Genomic DNA, 10,334 nt, shown 5'->3' on the forward strand with positions numbered 1-10,334 from the left:
CCGGGGCCCACATTTCGTAAAATATCAGAACTGTCAAAGCTACGGTAACAAGTCAACACGCGCGCTGCCGTTGTGATCGGCTGATCGCTGCGGCGCGACTACCTGCACGTTGTGATGACGGAATCATAAATCTGACGGTCCTGATTTAACTGATTAGCTCACGCACAGTGCACGTGACCTACATTGGGTCATGGCACTCAAGTAATTCTTTTCAAATCCCGGGGTAGTTTTTTAGTAATAAACTGCTTTACTCTGGAGTAGCGCCTTCTGAGTTCATCCCTCCTCACTTAGCTCGGAAAGAAAGAGAAGAAGGACTAATAGTCGAACTCCTCTCTCTCTAGTCTCTTCCCCCTTGCCCGCTCTCTCTCTTTGTAGTTTTCGAGATTTCAGCGGAAACAGATCGGTGGACTAGGTTGAGGAGTTCTGAGGAGCACGCATCTACTCCCTCTATCTATCGCTGTCCCCTTGCATTGCTTCGTTGAAGTAGTTGAAAGCTTCCTTTGAGCTCTACGTCCGTATTTAACTAGAAAGATTTGAAATCCGCTGTCTATTGATGCTGGTTTCACTAAAAAGCTTCAATCTTTGAGATGCCGACCAGGCTAGGCCCCTTCGAACAAATCGCTTCTGGGTATCGTCATTTGAAAATTTTTATTTCGGTTGCTTCAGCTCTGTTAGATATGGCACAAATAACCTTGGCGGTCAAAATTTACTCTTTTTTCTTGTAATGCAGGACATTTCACAGGCGATGTTAGTGGAGAATAACGAGGTATTGGCTGGATAAGGAGCTGGATTTGAGCCGATATGTTGAATTGGGTGAGATTAGGGTTTGCGTTTCGAATCTTTTTTTATTTACTGTCAGGATATTTTTTCGTGAAGGGTGGTGTAAACGTGGGTTAGGTTGGCGCATCTTACCATACCACTTTTTTTAGCTAAGGAAGCTCTTGCTCTCCTTTCAAAGCTTAACACTTTTTTCATCTCTTGAAAAAAGTTTGTTACCCGCTTTTTCTTTGTCATAGCCTTTAGGAATCTAATTCTTATATATTATCACTATCAGATTGGTACGAAACTTCGAATGATTGTCCTTCTAATAAACAAGATTATTGTTTAGAAATGGCTATGATTAGTTTGACCTGATCTATTATGTTTCTCCGTTTTTTTTCTGTCAAAAACCTTTAAAGCCCCTAACACCCCCAATTAAAAAAAAAAAAAAATTCTAAATTTGGTTAAGTATTTTCACCACCTCTCAGTTGAAATCATAATTCTGTGACTGGAAACATTTCTTTTGTGCTATTTTGCCATCTTTATATTGCAGGAGTTTTGTGTTAAAAGATGTCCTGGTGAAGCACTAATGTAATCAGTTTGTGTGAAATTAGACACATTATAGCAACTCTTTAATTCTTTTGTGCTCTTTTGCCATCTTTACATTGCAGTATTTATATATGTTTTTTTTCATGTAGCAAACTATATGTATCCATTGCAAGTAATGGTTGAATGAGTGCTGATTCTTTCATTTATCACTGCAGAATGAAATGAAGAAACTCAAGATACCATTCTGAGAGTTGTAAAGCAATTTCTTCTTTGGCATTCTTAATAGCTATTAATGGATCCTCAGATGCTCTCAGCATCAGTTACTCTATTATTCCTTTTATTCATAGCAAATCCAGTCAGGTCAGATTTAACTGCTGACAAACAAGCTCTCCTTGCATTTGCTGCTGCAATACCCCATGGCAGGAAACTCAACTGGAGTTCCAATACTCCAGTTTGTTCCTTGTGGGTTGGAGTCAGATGCGCACCTGACCAAAGCCGTGTTATTAGTCTAAGGCTACCCGGGGTTGGTCTCCTTGGCCCAATTCCTGCAAACACACTTGGAAAGCTTGACGCCCTTCAAGTTTTAAGCCTCCGATCCAATGGCCTTGCCTCAAATATTCCTCCTGATGTCCCATCAATTCCTTCTCTGCACTCACTCTTCCTTCAACATAACAATTTATCTGGTGACATACCCAATTTGCTCACACCAAACCTTACCTTCTTTGACGTTTCTTATAACTCTTTTATAGGAGAAATTCCCTTAGAAATCCAAAATCTAACTCACCTAACTGCATTGTATTTACAGAACAATTCTCTATCTGGTAATATCCCTGACCTCAAGCTACCAAAACTAAAGCATTTAAATTTGAGCTTTAACAATCTTAGTGGGCATATACCAATCTCCCTCCAAATCTTCCCAAAAGAATCATTCTTAGGAAACTCTTTCTTATGTGGTCCTCCTCTAGATCAATGCCCTGGAACACCTTCACCATCTCCAGCACCAACAACTCAACCACATCACAAAAGAAGTTTCTGGAAAAAATTGGGTATAAAGGTTATAATTGCAATTGCAGCTGGAGGTTTAGCACTACTCCTGCTTCTGGTAATTGTTCTCTTGCTATGTATTTTGAGGAGAAGGGATAGAGAAGACTATAGATCATCCAAAGGGAAAGGCATTGCTGGTTCAAGGGGTGAAAAGCCTGTAGAGGAGTACAGCAGCGGGGTTCAGGAATCTGAGAAGAACAAACTGGTTTTCTTTGAAGGATGTTCATATCACTTTGACTTAGAAGACCTACTGAGAGCATCTGCTGAAGTTCTTGGTAAGGGAAGCTATGGAACAACATACAAGGCTGTTCTTGAGGATGGAACCACTGTAGTAGTTAAAAGGCTCAAGGAAGTGGTGGTGGGGAAGAAAGATTTTGAACAACAAATGGAAATGATAGGAAAGATTGGCCAACACCCCAATATTGCACCACTCCGCGCTTATTACTATTCCAAGGATGAAAAACTTCTGGTCTATGACTATGTTCCTTCAGGCAGTTTTTCGGCCATGCTACATGGTATGTTTATGAAAGTTAAGCTTATTCCTTAGATAACATTAGGTTTAACATAGTTTTCCTAATCCTATTTTTCCATTGATTTCCCAACAACTCATAAAACTCTGAACTTCCTATGAAGCATTAGAAAAGTAGATCAAATATTTCTATTTATTTTGTACTTGAACGAAAAATGCTATAACAGACATAACTATGGGTGGTAGTATGATACTAATCAACCTTAAGAGTAGATTCTTAGTTTTATAAGTGCTAAAACTTTTGGCTTGTATGCGCAATTAGCCCAAATTATGAATTTATATTTCTTAGACTAAGGCTTCGTTTGGAATAACTTTCTTTATGCTTCTTAACACAATTTTCTGGTACAAAAATTTTAATTTTTTACTAAAGAGCTGCTTTATGAAACGGTAAGAAAGCCGTCCCAAACGAAGCCTAAATCATTTTAGATTTCAAGCCTTTGTTAATGTATTGAGCCAGCCAAAAAGGACCTATTGGGATCCTTTGCCATTAGCTGATAAATTGTTAATGCTTAACCATCGCCATGCTACTCTTTATTTGGTGATCGCTTCTCTTCTTGCCTTTTCTGAGATGAGATACAGCTAAGGATAACGATCACTTCCTTAGAACCAGTTAATCATGAAACTTGATGAATGATGAATCTCTACTCTCTTGTGCTTATATGGTCAGGGAACCGATCCAATGGGAAACCTCCACTGGATTGGGACTCAAGAGTGAAGATTTCTTTGGCGGCAGCCCGCGGAATCGCACATATTCATGCAGAAGGTGGGGGGAGGTTTGCCCATGGCAACATAAAATCCTCGAACGTCCTACTCACGCAGGAACTCGATGCCTGTGTCATCGACTTTGGCCTTGCTCCCATCATGAGTACAGCAGCATCTCCATCTCGGGTCGTGGTGGGATACCGTGCTCCGGAAACCATTGAAACCAAAAAGGTCACTCAGAAATCTGATGTGTACAGCTTTGGAGTCCTGCTGCTTGAGATGTTAACTGGGAAAGCTCCAATACAATCACCAGGGCGTGACGATGTGGTTGATCTGCCGAGATGGGTGCAGTCTGTGGTCAGAGAAGAATGGACTGCTGAAGTGTTTGATGTGGAGCTGATGAGGCATCAGACCATAGAAGAAGAGCTAGTGCAAGTGCTCCAGATTGCAATGGCTTGTGTTGCAAGAGTTCCAGATCAACGTCCCAAGATAGAGGAGGTGATAAGAATGATTGAGGAATTCCGACAGTCTGACTCAGAAAACCGCCCATCCTCTGAGAAATCTAAGGATTCTGTTACTCCTACACCATGACAGAGCAAAACAAGTAGCAGCAGTTTGCTTTGTGCCAGTTAGCTTCAGTGGAGGTCTTTCTGTTTGAATTGTTATTATTTTTTGTGTGTAGAACTGGTAAAAAATGTCTTCCTCTGCCTAACCATTTCTTCTGAATTAGGGTGCATATTTATTGTAAACATCTTATATTCATGATTCATAGATGATTGAATTTCTGATTCCAGTTGTGTGAGTTTCTTCTGATGGTAAATTGTTGTTTGTACTCGATTCCATAAGCACAGAGATATTCTGTTCTTGCTTTCTTAATTCAACTCTGAACATTTTCCATAGCTTGTTGCATAAATTATGATTTTTTTTCCATGGGACAAGATCTTAGTTGATCCAAGTTTGAAGAAATCCTTCTTTGTTCAGTAGAAAAGAGCAGCATGCAATATTCATGAGCTGCACAAAGAGAAGTACATCGGAAGGCTGTCGTTTTATATCGTTTTATGTGAACAAACCATCTAAGACGACTCTCTCTAATCTTATCTTCCACTGGCGCTACTCCAATCTTTTCACGTATCTACTCATTTCATATTCTATGTCTAAGGGTAAAGTCAGTCATTCATGTGAGCATCCTCATCTCTGCACAAAGACAAAGTGTTGGAAAAAAGATGTGGCAGCATCTGTGCCAGTTAAAATGAAATGCTTAATTGAAATGTCATACAGTAGTTCATCTTCTCTATCTAATTAGTTGTTCTCTCATCTGTCTCTTAGCTGGTTGATTGAGATATTTTATCTCATAAAAAAAAAAAAAACTTAGATTCTAGAATTGACATAACAGTTTAAATTAATAAAAATAATAGGTGCTAATCCACCGTTGTTTGGTTTGGTTGGTTGGTGAACGAGTACGGTTGGGTACCCCCAGCTCGCGTTTGATTCCTCTCGAGCGGCAGTGCCTCTTCAGTGAGGTACAATCAAGTGCGAGCCATGAGGTTTTTGTGATGGGTGCCTCTTCTAGGTCAGCCAATAATTATTCACACCGCCAAGCACCTCACAAACTGAGATAGCAGCGAGTGGATACCTCGTTCCAAACAAAAAAAAAACCCTCAAGAGTCAGGAGAGCTCTTCTGTCCAATAGTAATTATAAGAAATGAAGGCCTGGCAGAACAAAAAAGAGATCAGAGCTAAATGCTAGCTGTCAGCTCTGTTTGTTCTTATGATGATAATGCTTGTTTATAACCTGCCATGACAATCATTATAAATATGAACTCATTTAATTGAAAAATAAAGTATTTTGTTAGGTCGAAGATCTAGCTGGCTGATTTGAACTTGGCCTGATAAAAAAACATAAAGTATTCACTAGAGGAAAAAATAGGGGTAAATATTTTAATTAAAGTTTTTATTATTATATCTTCATAAAATTTTTTAAGTTTTTTTAATGCATGAATACATGGATTATAATTTTAGTGGCAATAGATTTAGCGGTTGGATTGTGACATGAGAAAATTTTATATGATGATGATGAGACTTGCAATACTTTATGATGCCAAATGTTCTCTATTAATGTTGAATAGTTAAGGATTCTCAGGTGGATGAGTGACTTTACACTAAGCGACAAAAAATGTAAAACGAGTATAAACGTGAAAAGATCGGAGTAGCTCCGGTGGCAAATAAAATTAGAGTCGCCTTAGATGTTTTGGACACATAAAATGCAGAATTTATGATTACTCAATTAGGAGAGTAGATGGATTAGATTTAGCTTATGTTAAGAAAAGTAGATGAAGACCTTAGATTTAGCCTATGTTAATTAGAATAGATGAAGAACTAAAAAGGCTTCGTTAGAAAGTATTTTGAATGACTTTTTTTATTAGATTTAAATAAGAATTTGAATCTTAATAGGACACAAATGAGAAAAAAACACAGTCGACCCCACATTGTGGGATAAAAGCTTGATGTTATTGTTATAATATCATACAATATAAAAATTAATTACTTATTTATATATTATATTTATCTTTTTTTAAAAGTTAAAATTTTAAATGTTTATCTAATCTTATTTATTATTATTATTATTATTATTTGGGTGTGTAAAAATTTAGAGTGTGAGCATTACTCGTAATATTGAAATTTCCTTTCTATCAGCTGTATTCCACCGAAATTTTGTCGGCATAGACCAACAGATTATTGCTCCTATAAACTTCAAATAGAACAGCAATTTTCAGATAGATCAGCACAACACAAAAGCCAAGAATAGTAATGATTGAAGTAGATAAAATACAACTGGAAAAAGGCTAAAGCCAACGAGGACAAAAGAAAAAGAAAAAGAAAAAGACAGAAATTGGACTTCTTAAGATTATGAAATTTAAAAATGTTTAAATTAATATTAAGCAATCTTTAAGAAATTTTTTTATTATTTAAAATGTGCTTATATATTTGAGTGTTTATTTTAGAACAGGCCAATTTTTTTCGTCATTTAAAACATTATAAAAAATAAGTATATTTAATCAAACAAAATACACTTCAATCATTATTTATTCTTAAGGGTTACTTATAAAGAGAACTATTAATATATGTGAGCTTTATATTCAATTTCATATCAAGTAATTAAAAATACTATTGATAGGGAAATATCAAATGATTATTTTATTCACAAATCTTAAGTTTTTGGGTTGACCATTTATTTGTTTGGTTCAACTTGACTCTTCATTTAATTCATCCTCTACAGCAAATAACATCGAAGTCAAGTGATTCGACTGAGATCAAGAGTTTTATCTAATTTGAAGCTCCTATAAGTCTTTTGGTCTTTTCTACGACAGTTGAGACAAGTGTAAAAACGGGTGACTTGTATGTCCCCCAATGTCATTAAGGCTTCGTTTGGGATGACTCTCTTTGACTCTTTCTGCTTCTTAAAAGAACTTTTTAGTAAAAAAATTTTAATTTTTATACTAGAAAGCTGATTTACGAAGCAGTAATAAAACCGTCTCAAACAAAGACTAAATAAGCTCTTAGAACATGATAATGGATGATATTGAAAAAAAACTTCTATTTGAGGAGTGATGATTAATATGGAAAGGTCTTATCGAGAAGTGATTAGTAAAATATATGAGACTCATATTAAATAGTTAAATAATATATTGCATAGAAATACCAAATGATATATAATATTGTTAACATTTTTGGCAGTAGAAGGTAGAGAGCTTAATATTCAAGTTTTGTTCGAAGATCCGAAACGCTCACATATATTAGAAGAGTGCAAGAATTGTAAGAGACATCCAATTTTATATTTGAAAAACCTAGAAAAGGGAAAATCCACAAGATCTGGCCCAGTTAAAATAATTCCACGAGTACTTGTCATCAATTACATGTGATGCATTTCCTCAATTGAAGGCATTTATACATAATATATTACATTGTTGAACTTGAAAGAGCTTTGTGGCAGAAATCTAGCATAAATCTTAGTGATGAAGTTGGGAGCAGAGTTAATGCTGATGACATACATTGATCTTATAAGTTATGCAATTTGTTGGCATCATTAGTAATGGTAAATAATGAAGTCAATACGCATTGGAGTAGCCATGTGATAATGATCAAAAGATTGTAGGTTGACAGACCTTAGTCAAGTGATGATGGTTGGAAGACCATAGTTAGGAAACTGTAGTTCGAAGGATTGTAGTTAGGCTATAGTAGATCAAAGGATTATGGTCGAATAAAGATGGCCGGTGTATCAACCCTAATTTCCCTAAAATGAATTTAATTGAAAAATGAAAATTCTAAAGCGGAGCACTACGACACTGTGCTTAAGAGCACAGTGGTGTCAGGAAAGCGCTGCAACGACACTATGCTCTATGTTTTACAATACTTGGAGCGACATTCATCACAGTGGCGACACATCTTGGGTGTCATGACTCTATATATATATATGCCACCCCACCATACCTCTCCTCTCTCATTTCGTTTCTTTCAAGGGAAGGAGCAGAGGAGAAGAAGAGAAGGGAAAGAGAAGTGAGAGAAGAGAGAATTTCTTCCCGGGAGTTTTCATTTATAATTGTTGTTATGAAAGTTGTCTGATCATTATAAGTAAATTCCACTCTACTATTATTTTTATTGATTTTGAGTTTGGTACATTTCTTCCTTTGTAATCTAGCAAAAATATAATATCTCCTATGTTAGTGAACGTTCACTATATAACTTTTAATATGTGATAGATATTATAATTAGGAGCATTTTAACTAGTTTATATACATGATTTGGCTTATATGACATTTTATATAAAATGTGTAGCAAAAAGGTTGACTGTAAAATGATCAAGTGCTACTATATTGAATATAGGTATGAGATACACGACTTGCATATGATTATCATTCATTAAGCATAACATGCATTTCCAATACATAATACCTACATATGAATAACATACTTATAGTATTATATAAAGCAAATGATTCAATTAATATAGAAAGAATATGATATTTGCATGTAAGCAAAGAAGCCTGACTGTTAACACTAAAATTAATATAAGTTAGCTCTTAAAATAATAATACATTATACAGGAGGATGAGCCGATGAACTTTTTTTTTTAAATATAAGATTTATAGTGTAATCCTAGATGCTATCCCATAACAGATTGACCAAATTATGCCAACAGGTAGAGAGTGATAAATCTTCATTGATTATTCAAAGTCACTTATGAATTGATTTAAGATTTATGAATGATGATGGTAAGATAAAATAGATAGCCAACTGGTGGATAGTTGAGGTTAATATTGTTGAAAAACACTATATTTAAGAATGATGCTCTGTCTTATTCATATATAAATATGAATATATAATATCATTTCATGATATGATATATATTACATACATGATATGATAGATATAAAAATGACATAAGATATATAAATGATAGATGTGACATAATAAATAAGATAGATTGATTGATGACATGATTAATTAATTGACATGACTGACATACAATTAGACTGATAAAATGCTGATATGAATATATGTTATTATGATAGGTATATGGTTGATATGTATCCAATACGACTATATATAAATGATATGAAGTATATGATATTATTTCTATTGACTAATACAAATAGGATTAATATTTCATTTGATGCATTGACTTCAGTTATAAGTATGGGTTACTTGTTCGGCTATACGCTCATTTATTTGATTTTTATATACTTTCTGACAAGGGCAAGGATCTTGTAGATTGAAGTTCATTCATGCTACAGGTTGGATTTTCTTTTTGGATATGTCGATCTTTATATTTTCTTTTGTAGTCATGATATATTCATAATGATGGACTAGTTTATTTTATATCACGACTATTGTACATATATTATTTTGGTCTTATATCAATTGTAGATATTAAATGAATATAAATGTATTTATATTTTTCATGGTTTACTTTTGCTAAATATAATTGGCCAGCTTTGATTATTGACATGTTGATTGAAATAATAGAACAATGTGTAATTCTTTTAAATTTAGATTATAAGGCCTAATATAATGGTATTAGAGCAATGGTTGTTGAAAGAATTGAATTGTAATCAGAGCTGTTTGATTATGTATGAGGTAGTGTATAGGAGTATTAAGTTGCATTTATGAATATGTGTGATATAGAGAACTGAATATGCATTTCCTATGTCTTTTTTAAAAGATATGTGAAACTAATTAGACATAAGAAGATGAATCCAAATGAAAAGGAAATTCCGACTGAATAAGATATGCGAGCAACATCAATGACACCTAAGACAGTAATAAAGTTTAATGATGTGAATGCACATATGATTAGTTAAAGATTGGCTTAGCAGTTTGAGCAAACCCCTTTTGAGCAGAAATATCAATGAGTCAAGAGAATAAGTGAAGGGAGTAGGAAAAAGTTTATGAAGGTATACTTTGTAATGTGTCTGGTATAGAAGAATTCATGTGGGATAATATTATAGAGTGATAGGTCAATATTTCAAATATGATAGCTATGGGCATAAGATGATACATTGTCCACCGCCTGGGTTTAATCAAGGGTTTGTTTAGACTGACATTGAAACTCATGTATAAAAGAGATCATATGATACTAATAGTTTTACTAGTATGATTTTCTATTTTTAATATTATTGTGCAATTTGATACATTTATTGAAATGCATTGCATTGCATAATATAAGATTAATTGATTCATATATATATATATA

At 34.5% G+C, this 10,334-nt stretch overlaps 1 protein-coding gene across 1 annotated transcript; it reads left to right on the forward strand.

Moving 5' to 3' along the window:
- Positions 1-262: 262 nt before the first annotated feature.
- LOC110114617 (probable inactive receptor kinase At5g58300) lies at positions 263-4,464 on the forward strand. The gene is made up of 4 exons (XM_020847548.2): positions 263-628; positions 731-813; positions 1,524-2,867; positions 3,549-4,464. The coding sequence occupies exons 3-4, from the start codon at positions 1,601-1,603 to the stop codon at positions 4,172-4,174; spliced, it is 1,893 nt and encodes a 630-aa protein (XP_020703207.1). The 5' UTR covers positions 263-628; positions 731-813; positions 1,524-1,600; the 3' UTR covers positions 4,175-4,464.
- Positions 4,465-10,334: the final 5,870 nt, after the last annotated feature.

The sequence above is a fragment of the Dendrobium catenatum genome, unplaced genomic scaffold, assembly GCF_001605985.2.
Source record: "Dendrobium catenatum unplaced genomic scaffold, ASM160598v2 fragScaff_scaffold_133, whole genome shotgun sequence".
Classification (NCBI taxonomy): domain Eukaryota; kingdom Viridiplantae; phylum Streptophyta; class Magnoliopsida; order Asparagales; family Orchidaceae; genus Dendrobium; species Dendrobium catenatum.

Coding starts and splice junctions, on each gene's coding strand:
- LOC110114617 (XM_020847548.2), top strand. CDS start 1,601: ATGGATCCTCAGATGCTCTCAGCATCAGTTACTCTATTATTCCTTTTA. Junction 2,868..3,548: donor TTTTTCGGCCATGCTACATG/GTATGTTTATGA, acceptor TTATATGGTCAG/GGAACCGATCCAATGGGAAA.